The sequence below is a fragment of the Rattus norvegicus genome, chromosome 2 (genome assembly GCF_036323735.1).
Source record: "Rattus norvegicus strain BN/NHsdMcwi chromosome 2, GRCr8, whole genome shotgun sequence".
In the NCBI taxonomy this organism is placed as follows: Eukaryota; Metazoa; Chordata; class Mammalia; order Rodentia; family Muridae; genus Rattus; species Rattus norvegicus.
Genome location: NC_086020.1, coordinates 37,267,133 through 37,292,247, shown reverse-complemented (window position 1 = coordinate 37,292,247; position 25,115 = coordinate 37,267,133). Strand labels below are relative to the sequence as shown.

Genomic DNA, 25,115 nt, shown 5'->3' with positions numbered 1-25,115 from the left:
CAGGTCAGCTACCATAAAATCATCGGTGTAAACTGTCATTTAACCAGTCCTGAGTATTCTGTGACAGACTTCAGAGACCTTTAGGTGTGTTGGTTACTTATTCTCTTACAGCATTCTCATGAAGTATGCATAATCATTTAGTAATATTTTATAATAACACAAACTGGGAGTACAGAAACGTTGATTTGTAAAAATAAATTCCAGATACGTCCTTCATCTGAACGGGGGCATTCCCCTGCTTCATTCCAAATGATGCAATAATAATATAAGACTTATTTAATATGTAAGTAAATGCTCATGTCAGTGCTCCAGCACAAATGTTTACAGGGGGGGGAGAGACGGAGAGACAGAGAGACAGAGACACAGACAGAGAGTCAAATGTGATTGAGGCAGCACAGCGTGGCACCCCTGTCTTAGGCATTAATAGGATAGACATACCTGGTGGGTAATATTCAAACTTTATTATTAGTTTTTGAGCCAACGCAGAACCATACCTTTCAAAAATTGGTGTGAGAAAGGATATAATACAGTTTGAACAAGATGCTTTGACTTTATGTATAATTATCCCCAAAATGGTCACCAAATTTGTAGAAACATTTGCAGAAGAATAAACACTTTCAGAGAGGTACAATCATTAGCAACTTCCTTCCTACAACCAAGTGACTTTTATTCTTTCTTTCTTTCTTTCTTTCTTTTATTTCTTTTTTTCTCCTTTTCTTTCTTTCTTCTAAATCTATACTGAACAAATCTCCCTGGACAAAACGGCCTTGAGAAGTTTCTCACATGGGCATCTTAGTTAGTCAAGAGTCTTCTTAAAACAAGGCGCAAAGAAGCAGCCTAAATTCATTTAACAAGTATTTGTGAGTTGCTCAATATGTGTCAGTTATAATCTAGGCTTTGGGACTACAGGGAAAAAAGTAAAACCTCAAATCTTTGCTTTCGTGAAATATACCCTAGTTTGGTATAAGAGAACCAACGAAGCAGAGGACAAGGGTCAGGTGAAGTGGCAGGTAAGTTGTTTGAAGCTCCGAAAAAATTTAAAAGAAACTGAGAGGACTGCAGGAATAAAGGCGCCACAGCAGAATTGTATCGATGTGTTCACAGAAGATTCCAGAGGGTGAGTGGGTTATGAGGGTCTGGGTGGAGCAGTTTGCATGTCTTTGTTCCTAGTGTGCATGCTTTGTTCTGATTTCAATGTTCTCACCAGGGAATGCTCTGAGTATGTGATGAGTAACTATATGCTAAGCAGGAATCATGTTGACTATTTGGAAAGTGATCAAAGGAAAGTAATTTTTGAAAGAAAAAAATTGTAAAAATCTATCTTTGTTTAATTAAAAAAATGGAGGGTTTAACACATAGTATGTTTTTTAGGTGACTTAAGGATGACAATGTCAGCACTGGCCTCAAGCCAGTACAGAAAACAAAGGTAAAGTAATCAAATATGCTCTCCTGAAACCAACAACTAGGGCTCTATGACCCCAAGAGCAGGTCCACAAGCCTCAGTCTCCTGGATTTGTATTTTCAAATTAAAACACAAAAACAACCCCAAAGCCATGTTTATCACTATTTCTCCAGGTCTTTAGACATCAATACATTCAATAAAATATATTGTACTTTCAACTACTCACATAGATAAGTATTTAATTAATTTTGCCTAAATTTAACATTTTATTGGTAGATCATTTTAGAAAGAAGACTAATCCACTGAGGAGAAACTGTTACAGAGACAGGCTTCGGTGTCGGCTGGCCAACTTGGAAGTGGCGTTTCTATTCCAAGACTCAAAGGACAGGGTGATCTTGGGAAATTACAAATCGCTTTTATGTCTTCCCTTCATTTGTAAATACACCTCCATATCCTATCTTAAAAACCTCATTCCACGTATATGTCTCCCTGGACATTGAGTGTGGAAGGGCTGAAAGCGAAACCCTTTCTCTTCCTCTTTCCTCTTCATACCATGAAGGAAACTGGCCGACTAGATGGCATAAGGTTCTCCATCACCAGAGAGTGCAGGAAAGCTGGTCCACTCTCCTGTGCTACTTCTTCCCCATGTTTTCCTCCTTTCTGTGTGTATGCCAAATGCACACATGCTTCCTGTTTACTACACCTGACCAGCTGTCGACACTTTCAGAGACGTCCTTCTTCAGGACAGCAACATACTCTTAGAGGGTGTACCCCATTTTATCTGAAGGTACTTGGAACCCAAATGCTAGTCTACTTGGCAAGTCATGCATTTGGCAAGTTAATGTGAAGCATGGGCACATTTGATTGTCTAACCTGACAGGCATCTTTGTCAATAGTACATAAAGATACAATATGGGCTCATAGAGGCCTCACTTCTGGACTTCTCACCCCAAGTCCACACAAGAACCCCAAGAGCCCAGCTATCACATTGTATACCAGTTGAATTAAAGTTATCTACACCTACACATTCCCAAAATTAAATGTAGTGGTCAATACATACAGTGAATGTGGTTATTTGAATGAGAATGTCCACCACAGACTAATATATTGGAATGCTCAGTTGGAGGACTGTTTGGAGAGGATTAGGACGTGTGGCCTCTGTTGGAGAAAGTGTGTCACATATGTCACTGGATCTCTGCATCTCTGCCTCTCTCTGCCTCTGCCTCCGCGCCTCTCTCTCCTCTTTCTCTCTCCTCCCCGCTCCTCTGTGTGTGTGTGTGTGTGTGTGTGTGTGTGTGTGTGTGTGTGTGTGTGTGTGTCTACCTCACAAGGGGAGGTTAGAGAACAATTTGCAGGAGTCTGATCTCTTTCTGTCATATGAGTACTGAAGAGTTTGATACCTTATATGCAAGCTTTTCAAACTAAAATTATTTCTACAGTACATACCCTGAATTTCAAGTTCTATTTGTAGCAGAAAAATTCCCTAAACATAATAAAATGCTTATTATGTTTTGTGATGCTTAAGCTTCTTATAAGAACAAAAATACATCAAGTTCTATTCTGTATTTTAAAAGTTAATTCCTACTTCTGAGTACACCAGAAATTCAGATTCACCTAGGAGACACACTGATATTCTCATGTAGAGACACATTGTACATGAGTGTGATTGGACATATTTCTAAGAACAAATAGTTGGTCCGTGTCTGTTTCTTAGTTGGAATCTGAGACACAGTGTAGCACTGATAACCAGTAGATGGCTTACTCCTGCTTTTCTCTCCCTGGGGACAAGTTCTGTAGTTTCAGAATGTTCTCAGCTCTCTGGTTCTGCTGCAGACCAGTGTTAGACTGGAAATAAGACAGTGTCAAAGTGACCAAAGTCTTTCAGAGAAGGCTGCTCTGCGACACTCACTCCTAAGCTTCCGTCTGTTGTAATAGAACCAGATCACCAATAAGCAGCTCTGCGCTTTCCTGGATCACTTTCACAGTGCTAGCCCACTCCTAAGATTTAGTTAACACAGGAAACTGCATTAAAACCTACAAGTAATAGATGTGATAATAGCCATATTTGTTATTTGGTACTAGAAACAGCTCTAAGATACTTTATCTATGTTACAATGTTACAATTTTTCATTATCAGGACACACAAAAAAACCTCAGAAGTTTGGTATAGTTATATCCTATTTAGATATATCCTGTTTAGAAGTTGATAGAAGTTCAGTGAGGTTAGGTAGTTTGCCAATGTCACACAGATGTAGAGTTGGAGTCAGGATTCAGACTCAGGTCAATTTTATTCCCAAGTGAACACTTTTTTTCCATCACAATTCTAGCTTTAAATATATGCTATAATTTTCCAATCTGCACAACAAAGACAACAATACTATTTAAGATTTCAGCAAAGAACTGAGAAAAGAAAGCTGAATAAGAACATATAAATCTGACTGAGAATACAACCAATTACACTACACAATTTATACCTAAATTTTAGGACAGATTACAGAAGACCTTAAAAGACCCTTTACAACAGACCATTATTGTACGTTGAGTGTATAAAGAGACGAGAAAGATAGTTAAGAAACAAGACAGATGTAACTTTCTACTCCAGGAGTTTAGGCACGTCTCCAGGAGTTTCAATCCAATCTTCTATAATAGTAAATCACAAATAACAAAGACTAAGAAGACAAAGGAAATTCTAGATATGTAAACAAATCTTTTTCATGGTCCCTAATATCTTTTATTTAGCCTTTATATGAAATTTGGTTTATCTGTTGCAAAGAGGTTTCTTGGTAAGGGGTGAATACGACCTTATCTGTGGTATAGGATCAATATGTAGAGTGCATTAGTTATTACACTGGTTGAGTAAAGTGCAAATTGTAGGTTCTTATCCAAGACCCATGGCTTCATGTGCCCTAAGTAGTTGGCTAGACTTCCAGTACTAGGCATGGCTTTCTTCTTGTTGAGTATTAAGTCCAATGAGAGATCTATTGGTTACCACCAAAATATGGATGCCACGACTGATGTGCATTGCAGAAAACACAACCAATCAATATGCATAGTTTTGAAATCTAGTTTCAATGAACATATCTACAAAATAATTCGCACACCAAAGCTTCAGGGAACATTGAAAGATTATAAGAGTCAGAAGATCAGGGAGTTTCCTGTGTAACAGTTCCTCCTTTTAAATGTCAGACGCTACATCCATAAAGTATCATGAATATGACTGCTTAACCATGAGTTAAACAAGGACAACAACAGACATGTCCAAACAGATGGAGGAAAGTCCACAAAGCATCAGCCCTACAAAAAGAACTATATGCAACTAAGGAATGCTGAGAGTAGAAGAAATAGTGAATACCAATTGGTTATTAACACCAAATGATCATTCCTAAAATTATTGTGTGTGTGTGTGTGTGTGTGTGTGTGTGTGAAAATAACATTATATGGACTGAACAGGTTATTTTTAGGAAGTGTATTCATATATATGTACATATATATGCAGCAACAATTAATAAAAACAGAAATTTAAATAAGAGCAAGAAAGGATATATGGGAGGGTTTGGAGGAAAGGAGAGATTATATAATATTATAATGTCAAACATGAAAGAAATAAATTTAAAAATTGGTTCATTGACTTAATATAGTTTAATCAAATTTTACTCTTTCTAAACATTAAGTTGTCTAGTAAGGTATTTACATCATCGACTTAAATCATGCAAGTTAAATAGTAATATATATATCAACTTAAATCATGCAAGTTAAATAGTATTGTATACATATATATAACATATATATATATATGGAATTTCACATTCTACATAATAGCTTTAAGAAAGAGGAATAAGAAAATTGCTCATGAAACAAATCTGTTTAGTATTCAAGAGTTCAGATGCCCAATAGGATATTCCAATAAACAAGTCCAATTTTTTGAGCAACTTTTGAGTAAACTTTTTGTCAGAGGATTAAACTCAGAACACATATCTTTACTTCTGACAATGAACTGATGGAGAGTCATCATTGCCTACCTTTAAACATTAATAAAAATTGTCAGAGATCAGTCACTTATCTCTCTCTCACACAATGGAGCTGTTACCTGAGTCAATGAGCCCTTAGTTTTACTAGCCAAACCTCTGGGAGACAGGGGGAGAAGGAATGGGATAAAGAACTATGGGAGGGCAGACCAGCAGAGGGGGAACAACTAGACCATAAAAACTAAAAGTAATAAAAATAAAAAAGTTTAAAAAACTGGGTTGGAGACCTATAATTCAAACAGTTCATTTTTTAAAAATATGAAAAATTCTAAATGAAGAAATGATGAAAAAGATGAAATGAGTTAACACGGAAGAGTCAAGGTTACTGAGCTAACATGTCAGGAGGCTAATCTATCTGATCAGAGCACACGAGAAGAGAAAAGGGATAGTATGGTGTAGTACTGTTTTCTGCGAAAGTTCACTTGTTGTACTTGTTAGTGGCCCAAATTAATGCAATCACTTATGACCCATTTTGTTCCACAAAAACAGGGCTACAAGAGAACAGATTACAACAATAGTTCATCCTCATCACAGTTCTTCTAAATTTAATACACGAAAAAGAAATTTTAGAAAGGTACCTGAGTTACTTCAAGTTTTGAATTAATAAAGTCAATATTAATGAAGAAACAATTAATCATATATGCATCATGGTTCAGTTATGTTAACACTATCTCCTTATAGTTCACTAAAAGTTGAAATAAAAGGCAAAAATTAATAGCAGAAATTCTCCCATACCAGTACTACACTGTACAATTTGAGCTTCTAATGCAGACCTGCTATAGGCAGTGATGTTTGTCGTTTTTCTCGTGTTCACTGTCTAATATGCACATATATTGAATAATGCCAATATTCCTGTATGTTAATTTCTTCAATTATATCATAGTGGAAGGTGATGTGAAGTAGAAAATGGATTTGCGTTTCTCCCTCTTCCCGAATAGTATGATACTTGATAATATGATCCTTTCTGGCTGGTATAAAATCTCTTCTGGCATTGGTGCCATTAATCTAAATGAGTTTGAGGCTAAATGAATGAGGGTCACTTTTTCACCTGGAGGGAGATTTGGGCATATGAGGATGAGACAGTCTCACCCTAGACACCAAGTTCTGATGCCATCCTGAGTCTCTTTAACATTCACAGGGAGAGTCATCAATCAGTCTGATAGCTGTGGAGTTCTTTCAATTGCTTCATCTCCACTCAACTCTGGGCACACATCCCATCATCATCTCCTGGAGTCTGCTCACTTGTTATACCATAAATTCAAAACTATTTCTTTCTGATCTCAACTCCTACCCAACCCACTCTAGTTTCATATTACACTAGTCTTGTTTTGTTTTGACTTTGGTTTTGGTTTTACTTTCACGGCTTTTTAAAAGTCAGTTTCTACTTTTCTTCCACATGGCCCTCCATGCACTCCACTTCCCTTGGAGCCTCTGAGGCAATCCCTGGTATGCTGTACGCTTGTCTTTTTTCAACCTGTTCATATCTAAAGCCAAATATATATTTTTCACTGGCTTCTAAATGCCTCCAAACAGACACCAGACTATTAGCAAACTGGCTTTACACTTCATTCTGCTTTAATACAATTTATTAAAATTCATTTCTATAAAATGAATCCTTAAATTCCCAATTAGCTATGTGCCAATTCTACATACATTTATAACCTATGACTTGCATCAAAAGATTGTTATTATTCTTTTGTGAATCCTGTGTTTAAGTGAATTCTTGGAAATATAGAGTAGGCATTTGATTTAAGTGCATGAATAGTGCTAGTAACTTGAGAAGTCTTCTGGCTAAAGATACATGTAATTACTCTAGCATCTAAGTTTAGCAGAATAAAATACAATCAACAGGTGTATTAAAAAGAGAAGAAAAAGAGAGGAGCAGAAGTTTACAGTTTAAGTACAGTATTCAGGAAAGTCTAATCGACAAGGAAACTGTTGAGTAAAGAAGGGATGGACAGCTTCAAGGATTCAGGCAATGGGAGTGGTCAAAGCAGAGCCCTACAGAGAGAGCATGACTAGAAGGAGATCCAGATCGTTAGTTGGATCTGCGTGAATGATGAGGAACCTGCTAACAGATTAGTTCAAAGAAACAATGAAAGCCAGATTGCATAAATCTGTCTAGCTTTTGTAATAATTTCAGATTTAAGAAACATGGTGTAAGGAACTTAGTTTGACTCCCATATTGAGAACTGGAGGGAATAGTTTTAGTGGTAGCAAATCACTATCACTAAAGGTGAGGTCTTGGGTTTGATAACAAGCACTTCAAAGAATAAAAATAAGTCTACCAAATAGATAACTAGAAATAGTGGTAACTCAGACCAGAGTAGAAGTGGCATAAGTAGTGACTGAGATATCCTTTTTAAGGCAAAATACAAAAGAATTTCCTGCGGGATTAGAAGGGTACAGTGAGACAGGAAGGACTGGGTGTAAAACCCTTAGAATCTTGGCTCACACTGATGGAACTGGCATCTGAGGTTAAGAACACTGACAAGAGAACAGTGTGGAGTAGTTCTGTAGATAACATTCGTATGTGCTAAATTCTACATGTTTCCACTAGAGGTCTAGTCAAGCAGTAAGGTATGGACCTGGTAGCCAGAGAGGACAACTGGACCGGAAGATACAGCTTTGGGAATTGAGTGTTATATAACATTTTCAAAATCAATGAAGCTGGATTCAATCAGCAATAAGATGGGTGTTGGTAGAACAAAGAAAGTCAAGGACCAAGCCCTTAGTAGTCTAACACTAGGAACTCAGAGAAAAGAACCAGAACCAGCAAAGGAGAACAAGGAGAAGCAATATTTAACAGAATAAGCAAAAAGTTAGAATGAGCAGGAAGGTGAAAATTAGAACCAACCATTGAGTTTAGCAAGTGTTGAAGGCATCTGTGACTTGAGAAGAGCATGTCACAGTATGACAGTGGCAAAAGCATGAAAGAACAACTTTAGGAAACATTGAATGATGTGAATTCAACTCAGTTTATATGGCTAAGTGTTTAGCACAAAGAAGTGGTTGAAATATCAGGCAAAGGGATTTTTGTTTGTTTTTAGATAGAAAGATGTTTGCTTATGGAAAAATGCAGAAGAGAACACATAGGAACAATTATTTACACATTTATGAATTCCGCAGGATAGACTAGAAAATGTGAATGAAGCTTAGTACGTTAGTAGTCTAATATTATAAAATAAAACACAGCAGTTTTTACATTGGATGGAGAAAGACCTCAAAGGAACAACCATATGAAGGATGGTCAATTCTCTACCAGAGCCAGTCCACAATGACCAAGGGGAAAAATAAGAAGCTCTCATTGCAAACTATAGAGGAAACAGTAGATTTGAAGGAGAGATGGTTTCCATTACCCCAAAAAGGTAAATATTGTTTTTAATATGAAATGCCTCCCATAGACTTGTGTTCGAACACTTGGTCTCCAGCTGATGTTACAGGGTGTTAAGAGACAGGATGTTGCTAGAGAAAGCATGTCACTGGGGCTAGCTTTGATTGCGCAAAGTGACCTCACTTCCAGTTCTGTCTGTTTCCTCATTGCCGGTATAAATCTGATGGACAGGTCTCATGCTCTGCTGTCACGCTTTCCTTGCCAACATGGGCTGTATCCCTTCTGGATTTGTAAACTAAAATCATACCTTTCTGCCCTAGGTCTCTTTGTCTGGATATTTCATCACAGCAACAGAGATGATATTAACACAGCAAAGATAACAAAAATTCAGAAAAGTCAGAGAGTGAAGGACCTTTCTGATATTGGATCATAAATTGCCAAGACACAGAAAGATTTTCATGGTTGCCAGAGGCAGGGCAGGATTCAGGGCAGAAGACTATAGGGTATAATGTGGAATCTTAAGGGACTGAATGCCAAGAGATGAGGGATGATGCAGGAATTGAAGGCTTCCCACTGTGAGGAACATAAAAGAAGATAAAGGTAAGACTGACCCTTATGGCCCCAGGCCACACAGAGTGGTGAGCTGGGCACTGAGGGCAGGCGTGCATCTCCCCACTGGGGAGCCTCCATCCCGAGCTTCCTCATTGATGGAACGACAGTGCTGAGGCTAGCTTAGCAGGGAATTCACGTGACCCTCGCACATATCGATTTCTGATTAAATAGCCTAAAGGTAAAAGCTTTCCCTGCCTGGAAGAAGAGTAAGCTAATTATTCATAGCAAACTTTTGGTTTACTTACATCTGTGTTGCAAGAGCGGTAGCGTTTCCTTTCCCCAAGGCAATATTTTCCACCTCCAGAAGGTCTGGAAAATAACATTTGTTTAACATGTGATTGTAATACATGTATTCACACAAAGACTACATATATTGCTTAATGAGAACATCAATATTTACTTTAAGAAGATATAAAATGTGACATTTTATCAACTATTAAAATAATGACAATTGTTAACAATAAGTATGGTTATTCAACATGAAATTAAGGCAGCATATATAAATAATTCATAAGACTTAAGAGTTATGATTTATATTCTTAAAAATGTAATTAAATTAGTATATTTAATTATCATAGTACAGTACTTACTTTAATACAATGACTTGTAAACACTTATTTAAAATGAAAAACCACTTAAATTGTATTCAATAAAACTATAATCTTTTCTTTCATGTGGGGACCAAAGAGATAACACTTAATGACTTCCTGGGATAGATCCACTTCATACTAAATAATACAAAAATGCATTTTCCTCTTCTGAGCGGTCAGAGTTGATATGTGACCTGGGTGTGGTGTCGAGGGGGTGGCTGGGGCGGCCTCAGGCCTGTGATCCTCTGTGAAGTGGTGATTTGTGTGGCACATTCATTCCTGGACTATGTCCAGGCCAACCTGTTATACCTGTGGCTGCCCTTGTCCTATGAAGTCATTATAGTTTATTCAACTGCAACTGGACAAATGAGCAAAAGAACCTTGAATGAGAGGCCATTAAAGGCCTTTTGTGACAGAGGTTAAAAAATGCATTTTCATTTAATTTCAACGTAAAGTTTAATACATCAAATTAAAAATAAGATGGCTTTGCATTATATAGTATTATATTACTTCTATATAATAAAATAGTCAATACCAGATACTTGCTTTCATAAATTAACCTTTAAAGTATTTAGAAGTAGGGAAGAATGTATGCCATCATTTGCACGTGTTATTATTGAGTAAAAACCATCTTCCTTTTTGAAAGAGGCCCAGGTCATTTGCTTACATTCACTGAGTCTGTTAATTTATCATAAGGAATCACATTATCAGATACTAGTTTATAGCAGTATATGCTGAATTTGGACTTGGACTTGTTTAAGAAGGGATCAAGTATCAGTAGATTTGAAGTATATTTTGAAGACCAATGAACTGATCAATTTGAACCAACGTGGGAGAAACGGACTATGAGGCCAAAACAAGATTGATGTTGTGGTGGCAGTCATATTAGTTTATGAACTATAAAAGGAATCTCTGTTCAGTAGGAGGGCAATAACTGCTTGAAAGTGGGAAGATGGAATTCAGAGGTAGTATAAAGAAAACAATTTCTAGGTTAAAAAAATAGAAATGAAGCATTTGAAGAAAGCCAAGAGTCCCTTAAAATGAGAGCAAATAAAAAAATTAAACAAGACAATCCGTTATCAAGATAGGGGTGAGTAGAGATGTCATAACATTATTCTTCAGTAAAGACTAGTCAATGAAAAGGTCCTCAGCATCAGTTCTAGACACAATGGATAGTCAGTTGCAGCCAAGGAGTCTTAGGCAAAATAGGAAAAAGCAAACTAAAGAAACTGTTCACCTGCCCATTGATAAGAGGGAGAAGAAATAAGAGCTGTGAAAGAATACTGACAGGCTGGCCTTGCCTCCAGGGACTCTGGTGGAGAGAAGAGCAGGGGAAAGGAGTGGGCTGACCTGCATGGAGCAGCCCTGGAGAAAGTGGCTTTGGGAGGGACCAACAGGAGCATGGGAATGCAAGCCACTTTAACACATGGGCAGGACTAGACACTGTGATTTGTGATGGAACCAAGGCATTTCAACCCCTGAAGTCCTCTTATTGGTCCTTTTAATAGTAATGTGACAGTAATAATTTTATGTAACATATGAAAACCCTTCTTTTTACTGGGACTAATGGTAAATAGCAAAAAAAAAAAAAGAAAAGAAAAGGAAAGAAAAGAAAAAAGAAAAGAGAAAAGAAAAGAAAGAAAAGAAAAGGCCTGAATTCATCCATAATTCAGTGGCTTTTCAGAGGAGAAGATCTCATTATTACTAGTTAATCTAGACAGACAGTGCTTTTCTATTTTAAATGTTTAGGTGTTTTCTTATTCTTTTCTTTCTTTTTGAATTCTTTTTTTTAAATTTTACTTATACAATAAGGGGAAAGGAATAAAAATAACTCTGTTTAACAAAGCTCTTCCACTTTCCTGGACCCATTGCTTGTTCTGAAGACAAGCATTTGGCTTGCTAGGGAAATGTCTTTACAGATATCACGGGAAACCACAGCTTTGAATCATTTCCAACTGTGTCTTTTTGTTGGCTCGGCTTACTTTAGCTACTTACGCTGGGCTGTCACAGTGTCTGAGGGATGAAGAGACTCCTCCTCCACAGGTCCTGCTGCACTCGCCCCACAGGGACCAGGAACCCCAGCCCCCATCTATGCTCTGGGGCCAAGTGCCAAAAGGAACACAATCTCCCTGATAACACCACTGTAAAATTGCACAGAAAACACAGAATTAGTTTTGAAGCGAATAGAGCTATGAAGAAAGATGTCTGTATACGTCATAAAAGTTAGATAATGACCAATTTTAAGCATTAGCATCCTCAGAAGTACAGAACAGGCTTTTAGCTGTGTTTAGACAATGGCAAAGGTGCAATGATTTGCAACTGTTAGCTGGGCAGATTTATAGTCTCCAACATGTAACAGTTTAGAAGCCCTGACTCTGATGATTTTTCTTTATTTCTCCTCTTCCAGACTTTTAGTGTTTCTCATTACAGAGTTAGCTATAGGCCTCAAAATCATTTTTAGATATTGTAGTAATTCTTTGAAAAGATCTTTATATTCCACTATTATTAGATTTGTGGAATGATAACACATTATGGAAAGTTCCCCACTAAGAAGATTTTATGATGGTAATTGTTCATTCTTTAAAAAAAGAAAGAAACTGGTTGAGGCTATAAAAAGAATGCTTTGTGGCATTTCATCCAGGAGCAGGACAGACATAATAAAAGTAATGCCAAGACACCAGGGACTGGGCACAAACACCTTCTATATATTAACTAGCCATGTGAAAGGACCATGTACGAACATGCATGCTGGAATTCTGCTCAGTTTTCCTCTGTTCAATAAACCACACATACTGCACCTAAGGATAGAGCCTGGAATAATTGATCAAAAAGCAGACATCACATAATGAGCTCATAAGTCTAGCATGATAAATCTTATTTGCAGTATATGGCAGAAATAAAAGTTTTCTTTTAATCCAAGCATTTGTAGGTTTTTGTTGGTGTGTTCTATTAATTATTAAACATTAACAATTAAACATGCTATGAAATGATGTTTACATGGATAACTAGGCAACACTGTTATATAGGTAAATAGTGTCAGCAGAATCCAACTGTAAGAAGTTTAACCGTACAATAAACTATGGGGTCCTTAGAAGTCAATCATGCCATTACCCTAATTCTGTCACCAGGTTTGTTGGTTTTTACCTCTTACATACACCGAGTTTTCTTTCACTTTCTCCTAATTGCTGCCACCCTAGTAACAACCGTGGCAAATGCACCTCACTTGGCGATTCTGCCTCCATCTTTCTCCTTTGAATTTATTTTCAGAAAGATGCCGTCACTATTTTGCTTAGAAGACTTCAGTGCTTCCCCATATCCCTTCTCCCTATATTTGCTGGTGGAGTACTTACCTCCTTCTGTAGCCTCCTCTGCTCTGTACCGAACGGAGCAGCCATACAGGCTTTTCTCTCTTTTCCCTCCCTTCTCTTCCCTTCCCTCTCCTCTTCTCCTCTTTGCTCCCCCTCCCACCTTGTTCTTCCCTCCCTCCCCCCTCCCTTTCTTGTTCTACACTTACTCCCTCATTAGCACATTTTCTCCTCCTTCAGGTAGTATTCTCCTAACTGACCCCACAGATCAGAGGGCTGCATACATGGCTAGGTTCTCTACACTGAGCCATAACCCTAGTCTTTTTATTTAATTAATTAGTCACTCAAAATAGGTTCTTGCCACATAGTCCAGGCTGACCATGGAAACTAATGATTTAGTCTCCTAAGGGCTGGGTGCCATCACACCCAGCTTCCAGTTCTCCACATAGAAATGTTCTGATTATTTAGTCTCAGATCAAGTATCATTTAACAGTTTTTCCAGGACTACTCTTACTCTGATGGGGCACCTCACCACCCTGCCTTGTCCCAGTGTCTTCCTTTCCATTATGGACTGGTACTTATGTCCTCCATTTCAACTCTCTTACCATTAGAAACCATTTAATCACTCCCCTGCTTAGAAGGTAAAGCCTTGAGAATATCACATGGATTTATAAAATTCTGTTCCTCAGACTAGCCATATTTTAAGGACATCATAGCAGCATGTAGTAACATATTAGACAGAAGAGCTGAAGAGCCTTTCCAAGACAACAGGTACCCTGTAGAAAGGAAGACTCCCTTGGTACTACTTGGTGTCTAATACATAGATACAAAAATCATTGCATGAATTATGATGGCTAAATTCTGGGATCTGTGTCACATTTCAGTCATTATATGTCAGAAAAGATCTAGAGAAGATTAAGGTAGACAAACTCATATTTGCTTCCTTTTCATTTCAAACTTCCTTGAGAAGGCATGATTTGTAAATAAATGTTTTACTTTTTAAATCTTTCTTGGGATAAAAGAATACTGAGGGCCACAGAAGTATTGAAAGATATAATTTACAAACTATTTAAAAATTATTGATGTTACAAAATATACCGCAGTGAAAGAGTCACATAAATTGTCTTGTTTTCCTTTTGAACCTCATTTTTGGGATAGAATGGAAGTCAGTGGTAGAACAGATGCTTGGCATCCAAAAATCTAAGCATTCAATCCCCAACACGCGCGCGCATGCACACACACACACACACACACACACACACACACACACACACACACACTTTAAAATAACTTTTAATTAGCTGAAAAAACTTGAGTTTTCATTGTAATGTTTTCACATGTGTAAGGAAATAAGTGCATATATGTATACATACATATACATATATAAATATATTCTTATTTGACCCCAGCTTTCCCACACCCTTTTCCTCCCCACAAATAGTTTATCATTCTTTTTGCATGACATATATTTCATTACTCTCTCTTGGTTCTCTCTCACCCAAAATTGACATAAATAAACCCCTTAAAGTAAAAGATAGATTAGGTAACTTACAACAAAATCTGCTCAATTTTCATCAGTTTTGGGAGACTCTGAAGCTTACGTATTTTAGAGACAGGATCTTATATAGAACAGAATAGCCTTGAATCTACTGTGCAGCCCAGGCTTTGACCTTTTGACCTTCCTTTCTCATTATTAATGAATGCTTACATGATCATAGTATTCCATAAATAGTTTTCTAGAAGACATTTAATGTGTAAATTATGTTTTTAAAATTATTCAATGGGGTAATAAGACTGATAATAGAAAGCCAAATAACAAGTAAGAATGGGCAAAATGATCACAGTATTAGTAATATCAGATACCTCATATCTAACGAGACTGGTCTCCTATTTGATAACTAGTTAACGTTACTAGCTTACAAGCTAGTGTCAACAGGAGGAGGAAGCTTTATGTTACTACTCTCAGTTCTTATTCTAGCAATGCTATTTAGGCTACAGAGCAATTCATTGATTCCTTTTGTTTCCTTAACTATAAAATGGCGACTAATTGTTAGTTCTTTACTCCAATATAGACTAGAGTAAGAAAACTTTACACATCAGTTCAACAGAAGACTCATTAAAAGAAATTAAAATCTCCCAAGCAACTTGTTTGATTCTGATCTTCATCAGGTATATCCTCTTGTATCTTATTTTATTTCTTCCTACTTTGAACTTACCTTTTTTTTTTCTTTTTTTCGGAGCTGGGGACCGAACCAGGGCCTTGCGCTTGCTAGGCAAGTACTCTACCGCTGAGCTAAATCCCCAACCCCTGAACTTACCTTTTTTGCAGTTATTGCTACCTCTCTCTATTGTTAGTAAGTATCTTAATGCACTACATTATTTAAAAAGGAAGTAATCTAAATGAATAATTGGGGCTTTAAAGACACCCACCTGAGACTACAGATGGACGAGGTAATAGTTGCATTAACCAGTATACATAAAGAAGTTTTCCAGCGTTCTATTGTGTGACTATTCTTTATCACAAAGTTGTCAAACAAATGCTCTATTTTTAGAAGGGTGGACTCATTTAAAGTATGAAAGTTAGATATATAGATATAATCCAGCTTCTAATCCTGACTCTCAAAAGTCCTATCCAAACTAGTAGTCTTGCATGGCTCTAACTAATAGACTTGTTACTATAGATCAATTAGCTAGGGAAGTTATATATTTCTTTTTCTTCCAGCTAATTTAAGTGCAGTTAACAAAATTTATAAAGTTGAGATAAATGAAACTTCATGTTTCCAAAAATAACCCTCATATTGTTTCTTCTTAATTTCCACATTTCCTTTAAATTAAATAAATATTCTTAAAACATTATCTAAAGAGCAGTGGTTCTTTTAAACATTTTCTTTAACCAGTCTTAGTAAGTAAACAACATCACTTATTATTGAACTGCCGCATTGTTTAAACTGTATAGTTCTCATTTGTAAATGAGTTGTTGTATTTTGGGGCTTATTGAGAAAATCTTACTCTGTAGCCAGGCAGGACTAGAATTAACTTTGTAGCGCACCCTGGTCGGGAATTCATGGTAATCTTCCTACCTCTGGCTCCTGAGTGCTGGAATTGTAGGTGTGTGGCCCAATGCTTGGAAATGGGTTTCTCTTTACCTAGAACTATTTTAGAGTATATAACATCTTATATATTTAGAGTATATAATATCTTGTTATAAACAGAACTCTAAAGAAACCTTAAATTTTAAAAGAACTGATATTGGTGGTTTAATACAGAGCAGTTTCAAATCAGAGGAGCAGAGGGCTGGAGCACAGCACTGTTAAAGGGCCAGTGCTCCCACTGCGCAGCTGTGTGGCTGTTTAGGCTACATTTCAGCCCAAAGTCCCAATCAGAACTTGTCATCCACACTACTCTCACTTGTAGGGCATTTGGAAAAACTATTCTGTCCTCACTCTGTGTGTTTATTTGGTGTCCAGTAAAACATATTACCTTCTACCCTAGGTGAATTAAGAATAAGGTTGCAAATGCCCTGCTATATGTCCAGTGCTTTAAAAGGAATCTAATAATCTCTTCCTAATCCAGCCATACTTTTCCATGCAAGAAATTAGGGATCAATGTCACTTATATGTATAACCAAATGCTGGCCTATATCTGTAATTGAATCTTATAGAATCATTAAATGAATCTTCTGGCAATAAAACAAACATTTGAAACTTTCTTTGTGGTTATGAACAGGGATTCTAAGGATTGGGTTTTGATTATCCCCAATATCCTGTTCAGTAACAATGCCAACACTACTACTGGAGTTCCTACAGTCTAAATCCGTATTTACTATCTAATCAAATACAGGATCCCTAACTCCTACCCAAGGGGCTGTTGTTAATTCTTTGGATGGAAGTTACAGAGACTGATGTGTAGGAGACTGACCCATGGACATCAGTACCAGCACACCGTCTGGGCTCATCGCATTTCCCCCTTTAGTTGATGCTACTGTCCCTGAGCACATGCATTCTGGCCATATGGTTCTTATTCAGTTTGTGAATGGCTTATTCAGGCAAACATCCAATGGCTGTAATAGCAATGTCAGACCCCCCCAGGACTCACGCAAAGATCAGTTTTTAATTTTTTGGCCATATTTCTTATTCCATCTGCTAAATGTGCATGGAACAGTTGCGGAACGTTTGTGGACCCGCGCCTCCGGGCAAAGATCCCACAGCTTTTGCAGCCAGAGTTTGACGAGATCATCAAGGATCCAATCCCCTGGCTCTGCCTATGCTATCGCCCAAGTGATATTTCTAAGTTCTCCCTTAGAAAGATTAATCCAGACAACTATGAACAGCTTTGGGTTTACCTGCTGGCTGAGGTGGCTAGACTGGGTAGAGGTTACTTCTTAGGCTTTTTGATGAGAGTAGTTGAAACTCAAGGTTAAGCTCATAATGTGGAGGCTCCATTTGCATCTCTATGCCTTGTGGCACCTACTGCTGCTGGTTATGATGGTTAAGCCTGGCACATGACAATGCTAAGCAGTGATACTGAGAAAGCCTGTTAAAAAGCTCACTCCCATGCAATTCTCTCATTCCAGTGTCACTTCAGTACGGAAAAGTATGTTTGCTCTTCTGTTAAGGTTCCCATTCTTTTATCAATTTTCTTGTAAGCACATATTAGCTCAGTGTTCTGCCCACATTGACTTCCTTCTGTGATTTCCTACCAAACAATTGACTGCTACATGTTGATAAACAAGAAATCCATTTACTGGAATAAATTATATTGCTATTGCCTACCTCATGCTTATTGGTCTACTTCATTTCTATAGCAATGAAACACTGCTTTTTTCAATACATGCAAATCATTATCAGAAAATAAATTAAGATAGAAGGACTTTAGCTATGGATTAGAAAGGCCAGGAAGGGAGCCTCAGCTATGGCATGAAATTGTTTTGAAGTGTTGGGTTCTTTAGTCTTTCATCTGTAAAATACTGTTAACACCATATCTATTTCACTGGAGTTTGTCAATAGAGACATGGAAACATGTATCTGGCATAGTATAAGTACTTTTAAAATAGTATCATTGTCATCTGTATTATTGGGAATGTCACCTATATTTACAGGGCTAGATTAAACTAACCACAAGGTTGATCAGATCAATTGAAATTTCCACTTTAATTTTGTCCCCAGGACTAGGCATGGTCTTTCTTTCTTTGTTTCTTTCTTTGTTTCTTTGTTCCTTTCTTTGTTCCTTCCTTCCTTCCTTCCTTCCTTCCTTTCTTTCTTTCTTTCTTTCTTTCTTCCTTCCTTCCTTTCTTTCTACTGAAAATTCTGACCAGAGTTCTCATTTAATTTCCAAATAAACATTTATATTTCAAATAAAAGCTCTAAGTCTAAAATCTGTATTTAGTAACAGTAAACATATATCATTTTTAATAACAAAAATTATACAAATAAGTAGTAAATATAGTTAATCAATGAGTAAAAAATACTCAGCCCATTCCTCTTTGACTGTTTTTTGTTTGTTTTAAAATGCAGGGTTATTTAGTTCTCTAAAGTCTTTTTTTTTTAAACAAAATTTGTGTGTCTCTGTGTGTGTGTTTGTGTCTGCATGTGTGTGCTTATGCACACATGATGGCCTATTACGCTAGGACTTCATACATGCCAAGTAAAATATTATCTCACTTAGCTATCCTTAGAATCTCTCACTTGTAAATTGTATATGGAATAGAGTTTACAGTTCCCATGACTCACAAATGACAATTACTGCCATGAGCTATCACACTTAACAAACTCTCTTTTGTTGACACTTTGAACTAAAGTGGTTTCTTGTATTATTGTCCATACAGATAGGAACCTGCATTGGGTTTTTCCACCCACAGGTTCATTCATTTTAAGGTTTGTTAGTAGTAACATTCCTAAAACTATCCATCATCCATGCTGCTGGGAAAATGGCTAAGATGTGCTTTATATATTAGCTTTAGATGATGACATCTACCATATTGACCCTATTATTGTATGCTGTTGTGTTGTCAATAAAATTGGCATCTTGATTCACAACCATTGCTTTACTTATAAGGTTCCTAAGTAGTTTTTAATGGAGTCCAAGTTATTCTGTGGAGGTATGTCTGGTCTGGGAGCTAGTAAGTTCTAGGAAGACAGACTAAGATCCAGCAAGGAACCCTTGAAACCAGAGCAGTCCTCATTTCTTTCTTTCTTCCTTTTTCTCTCTCTTTTTTTATTAGATATATTTCTTTACTTACATTTCAAATGTTATTCCCTTTCCTGGTTTCCTGTCCATAAGCTCCCAACCCCTCCCCATCCCCCATACAGGTATTCCCCCCATATTCCCCTGCACTGGAGGTCCAACCTTGGCAGGACCAAGGGCTTCCCCTTCCATTGGTACCCCAACAAGGCTATTCTCTGCTACATATGCAGTTGGAGTACTCATTTCAAACGCATATATTAAAATTATGCAAGCTTCATTTGAAAAAAGGGATCTGAAAGTCTATTAAATTAAGAATGTTAGCCTTAGCCAATTGGTGGTGACACACACCTTTAATCCTAGCACTTGGGAAACAGAGGCAGGCAGAGCTCTGTGAGTTCAAGGCTAGCCTGATCTACAAAATTAGTTCCAAAACAGCCAAGACTACACAGAGAAATAGTGTCTTGCAGAACAAAGCAAAATACAATGTAAGGAATTAAGAAGGAAATGTATTTTTGCCCTATTTCATTCACACTGTTTTATCTCTGCTTATTTTTATGCATGTTTAAGAATAATTCCGACTCTATTTACATATATAACTTAAATTCAATATTGTCACTTAACCTTGCACATGTTTTCTGAGCATTCTCCAAATTTGTAATTTCTAAGAGATATTCAGTCTTCATCACATATATGCATATAGTCCTATGATATAATAATTAAAGGCCTGCTATCAAGCACACACACACACACACACACACACACTCACACACACTCACACACACTCACACACACACACACACTCACACACACACTCACACACACACACATACACACAAATATGAAAATGTGTTTGCTGCATAAATGATTAGTGACCTTGAGCCATGTATGTTCAAATAGTTACTGCTCATGGTAAAATTACTAATATGTGAAGATTATATAACTTCTAGGATGTTTGTCAGTAGGAGATGTTTACTCACTGTGTCTTTCTGTGATGCTAGGAGTCAGACCCAAGGCCTTATGAACGCTAAGCAAGTATTCTATCTCTGATTACATCTCTAGGTCATGAATATTTAAAGACAAATATTTTTCTGCTTAAGAAAATGAAGTAAAAGAAAAACCCATCCAGTCTATTGATAGTGCTATTCTAGGAGGAGAGAAACCATGGTTCAGGCCAGACCGTGAAAAGAACAGTCCATCAGTGAATGGTTACTAAAGCAACAGACCCCCACCAGGGCCTCCTCCTTCACTTGCACATTTCTTCGCAGATGGATGTAAATTGCTACTTGTCCTTGACAAGGACTGGCAGGTCCAAAATAAACCAGACTGTTGTTTCAAGAATGTGGTTCCTAATATTTTCTATTACTTCAGTGAAAAAAAAAAGCAAAAGAAAGAATTTTTGTAGTGTATGAAGGTCTCTGTATTTTTATTGGCTACTTACAAATTTTGAAAAAAAATCCCTAATCCTTTAAAAATGGCCTTACCAATTCTTATATTTAGCATAATTTACCAACATTTCCAAACCCAGCATGGAAAAGCCATCAACATGGCACTAGGTCATGGGTCCTGAATGAAGCCGTCAGCAAGAATTAATAAACTGTGACAGCTGCCCAAAAACTTTCATTCTTTTTATTTAAATATCCCACTGCAAGCTGAAATTCAGTGTGATCTTTGTTGAAAGAAGCCAAGCTTACATGGAAGAAAGCAGAACAGAGAAGAGATGACAAGTATTAGTTATAAATTCACTACATAGAATAAATTCTAGAATTTATGTATATAACAGTTCCAGAGAATTTTGTAGCAGGATATGAGTATTTTTTCTATCTGTTAGAACAGTTCCTTTCTTTCTGTGGTGCTGAAGATTGAGCCCAGACCTTCACACATTTTAGGGAAGCACTCAGCATTTCAGTTATACCCTAACCCTGCATGAATAATCCTTAGAGAAGATATTTTTAAAATCAGATTATATAAAGTAAGATTATCCAGCCATAATTTCCATGTCCAATAAAGTGCTTCATTTTTTTTATTATTGTTCTTTTATGTGAAACTGACACAGAAAAGTTAATTCCTTCTATTTCATAAGTAAAGCGCATTTGTAAATATAAAGATAGGACAGCTATCACTTGATTAGAAATTTATTATTTCAAAGAACAACTTAAATGATATAGATTTCCAGTGTGTGGACATCAGCCCCGGAAGCTGATCAGTTTAATGTATGTGCCAATCAGTTAACAGATCCGCTGCACTTACCCCCTTTTCAATGTTCCCCGTCTGGCACAGGGTCCCCTCAGCAGCTGGAATACTGTTGGTGACACAGCGGTTGCTTTTGCTGAGACACCAGAGCTCTCTACACACTTCCTAGGAAAGAAGGCAAAAGCAAGTTGATCAGGGATGGAGGGGGACTCGTGTCACTTCTCACAAACAGCGCAGCCATTCGGCATCACTTGCTGCTGTTGGGAAGAGGATGCAGGGTGCTGTGCTGTTCTCTCAGAGGGTCATTTAGCAGGACCACTTAAACTGTGATCTAATCTTGTTTTAGTGGATAAAGTGTATGTTAGTATTTAATACTAGTGGGGATGTTTTCATAAGCGTAGACAGACATGTCATTAATATGGGAGAACAAGAAAAGAGAATATAGAGAATTTTTCTGCGTAACAATTACCAACAAAGCACTATCACATAAAAGATTCCTTACATAACATTCAAATAAAATTATTTTTAAAACTTGGTATGAGGGGAGAGAGGCAGAGACAGACAGACACACATAGAGTGGCTAAGAATTTAACATATAAATGTAAAGAAATATAAAATACATTTTGGAGTCATTTCTAAATTTTGTATGTCTAAGAATTATCTAGAAATGTTACTTTCAGCTTATCACAATGACAGGTAAACTTTCATAAAATACTGCTGTTTATGACATTTTAGGTACGTATAGCCATCTTTTCTCCTTCAATTTATTAGTTTCCAGTCTCAACAGAATTATGAGACTTTTTTAATATTGAGACTATAAAACATTATGTTGAGTTATAAGATTCTAAACTATGTCCAAATAACGTCTCTGTAAACTGTTCTACTTATTTTTTAAATTAACATTAGATAAAAATACTCAGAATTTCTATTCTTTTACATGTGATTATCAATTAACATCACCATTGTTGATTTTAACTAGAACTATGAATCAAAATATATTTGCAATAATATACAATAAAATGCAGATTAATCAATATATAGTACTTAATCCTTTCACCTTTATGTCTCACAGGATGTTTTAGCTCCGACACAAAAGAAGTCATGTGACATAGACAGAATTGAGACGTAAGGTAGTAGAATGTGGAAACTGATGATTGGTCAAATGGAAATGCCCACAGTATACGTCAGTACACTACTAGAACTCTTGGATTTCTACTAGGGAAGTCTTCTATCAATCAGGAGGTGACATACAATATATATTAGGCCTTAAAATGCTTAAAAATTGGGATCTAGAGAAGTGGCTTAGCCGTTAACAGCACAGGCTGCTCTTGCAAAAGACCTGAGCTTGGTTCTCAGCCCCGGCATGGCAGGGCACATTCATCTCTAACTACAGCTCTGGGGAGTCCAATGTTCTCGGGCCTTCCTGGGCACCAGGCACGCACATGGAGCACAGACAGACATGCATCAGAACACTCATACACACAAAATAGAAATTAAATTTAAAAACTTTAAATGTACTTAAAATTGTAACCTCTATTTATAAACTAGTGAGCTAAAATGAAAACATTAGAATATCCTTATTAAATGTTATATATTCTGATATTAAAAGGTCATATCAACCTAAAATGCTCCTTTTTAACGAAACTAAGTAGATATACTTCCTTGTTCTTACAACGTATTTTTCAGTTCATTCCTTTAGCTTAATGTTTTCAAAATAGTAGGACTGCTACTATTTAAAGGTTTTAAAATACTGATCCATGTGTAAAAAGTCTACACAAATCCAAACAAGTTCACAAAGACATCTAATAGAACAATATATTTAAAATGTGAAAAATAAACTTATCCCTAAACAAGAGTTCTAATATCCTATTCTTTGTGTTAGGTCTAAATCTTACTTTAGACAAAGGTAAAAGAAGCCTAAAATACATAACTGTACAATGAGAATTCTACTATTGAAGAAGACAATACAGAGAGTATCCATTAGTAAAACATACAATTCAGTGGTGTTACAGAAATGTTACTTTCTAAAAGCATCTTTGGGGAAAATCTCTACCCAAAGTGGCAGATGGCTGTGGCCTTTTACTTCACAGTTGTACTATCAAGAACAAGGATACAGCTTTCTCCAGTGTTTGAAAGACAGATTTCTGCATTTCTTAGGAGCTTGCTCTTTACTGGCTTCCTGAAAATTGACATGTTACTAGGGAGTTAACTTATCACACATTACTACATGAAGCAAAGGGTTACAGATCTACACTGGAAGGACTGTTGAAGTAGTCACAGAGATCACTGACACTTTTACAACAGAATTCCTAATTGGCATTTAATCTTGAATAAGAATTTTGATATTGAATTTAGGAAGATAAAGTCAATATACAAGAAAAGTTCACTTCACACCAAGTAAGAAGTTCTAGAATATTGGAAACATATTTCGATAGAACAGTTTCCTTTGCATATGAATACAGACTACTGAATAAACACTTTCATGAAGGTTTCAAGCTGTGATGAAGTTAACTGCAGGCTGAAAGTTTTGTATCTTTTGATAAATTTCTATAAAACAAAGATCGTACTCGTGAAATTATTTTTCCTAAATGAAATACTTATGAGGTACAGTTAGTGGATGGAAATAATGGTTTTTTTCCTCAGTTTAGTTCTGCAGCAACATTTTTCTTGCATGTGTTCTTTATTCCTGACAGAAGTTCAAGTTTATCATGATTAATTTCATGACTTCTCTAGTTGAAATACATCATTGCCTCTGTGTTAGGGCTTTTTCTAGTATCTTAAATTTCGCTTTAGGAAGACTCAGGAAAATGCAGGATTGTGGTGGTTCTCAAGTTGAAGGAAGGAAAAAGAAATAGCATCGGCTCTTTGAAGAGACATTTCTCTTAAGCATTAGTGAGTGAGTGTGAAATTTGAGATAGAATCTTTAATTTCATGGGGTCAGCTAGAGTCTGGAAGAAGACTATGTGGTAATAGAAAGAGTGACAGTGTCATTCCCTGTCCATTTGCAAATATTCATTGAGAATCTACCACATATCAGGCATAATGTTAGCACAATGAACAAACACTTTCATGTAGAATCCCAGGGAGCAGGGAACCTCGTGCTTTTACTTTCTGATAAACCTAGAGAAACACTATCAATAAGGTCCATATTTGTCACAACCCTTTCTCTCCCATGTGTATATCTATGCACCACTTGCCTGATTGATACCCACACAAACCAGAAAAGTGCATCAGGTCCTAAGAAACTAGTCACAGACAGTTGTGTGCCTTTGTGCAGGGCTGGGGATAAAACCTGGGTCTTCTGCAAGAGCAGCCAGCTCCCTTAACCACAGAGCAATCTCTCCAGCCCTGACACCATCACTGCCCCTCCATTTTAATGGACCATAATCATTTCTTAGGCTTTATTCTTTGCTCCTTTGTCTATGTTAATCAGAGGTTATAATGCAGAAGGCAGAATCCCTATGCCTAAAGCAA

The 25,115-nt window shown here is 36.8% G+C and overlaps 1 protein-coding gene across 13 annotated transcripts in view; it reads right to left on the bottom strand.

The window, feature by feature from the left end:
• Adamts6 (ADAM metallopeptidase with thrombospondin type 1 motif, 6) overlaps positions 1-25,115 on the bottom strand; it is a 211,818-nt gene that overhangs the window by 74,830 nt on the left and 111,873 nt on the right. For 11 of the 13 annotated variants that reach the window (XR_005500311.2, XM_039102547.2, XM_039102548.2 and 8 more), the window contains 3 exons: positions 21,699-21,806; positions 11,959-12,104; positions 9,619-9,682 (listed from right to left, as the gene is read on the bottom strand). Coding sequence is in view for 12 of the 13 variants with exons in the window: in XM_039102547.2 (XP_038958475.1) it covers positions 9,619-9,682; positions 11,959-12,104; positions 21,699-21,806 (318 nt within the window). In the remaining variant the exon portion in view is untranslated. The remainder of the gene's footprint in view (positions 1-9,618; positions 9,683-11,958; positions 12,105-21,698; positions 21,807-25,115) is intronic. The other 2 variants (XM_039102552.1, XM_017591188.2) reach the window with 1 other exon arrangement.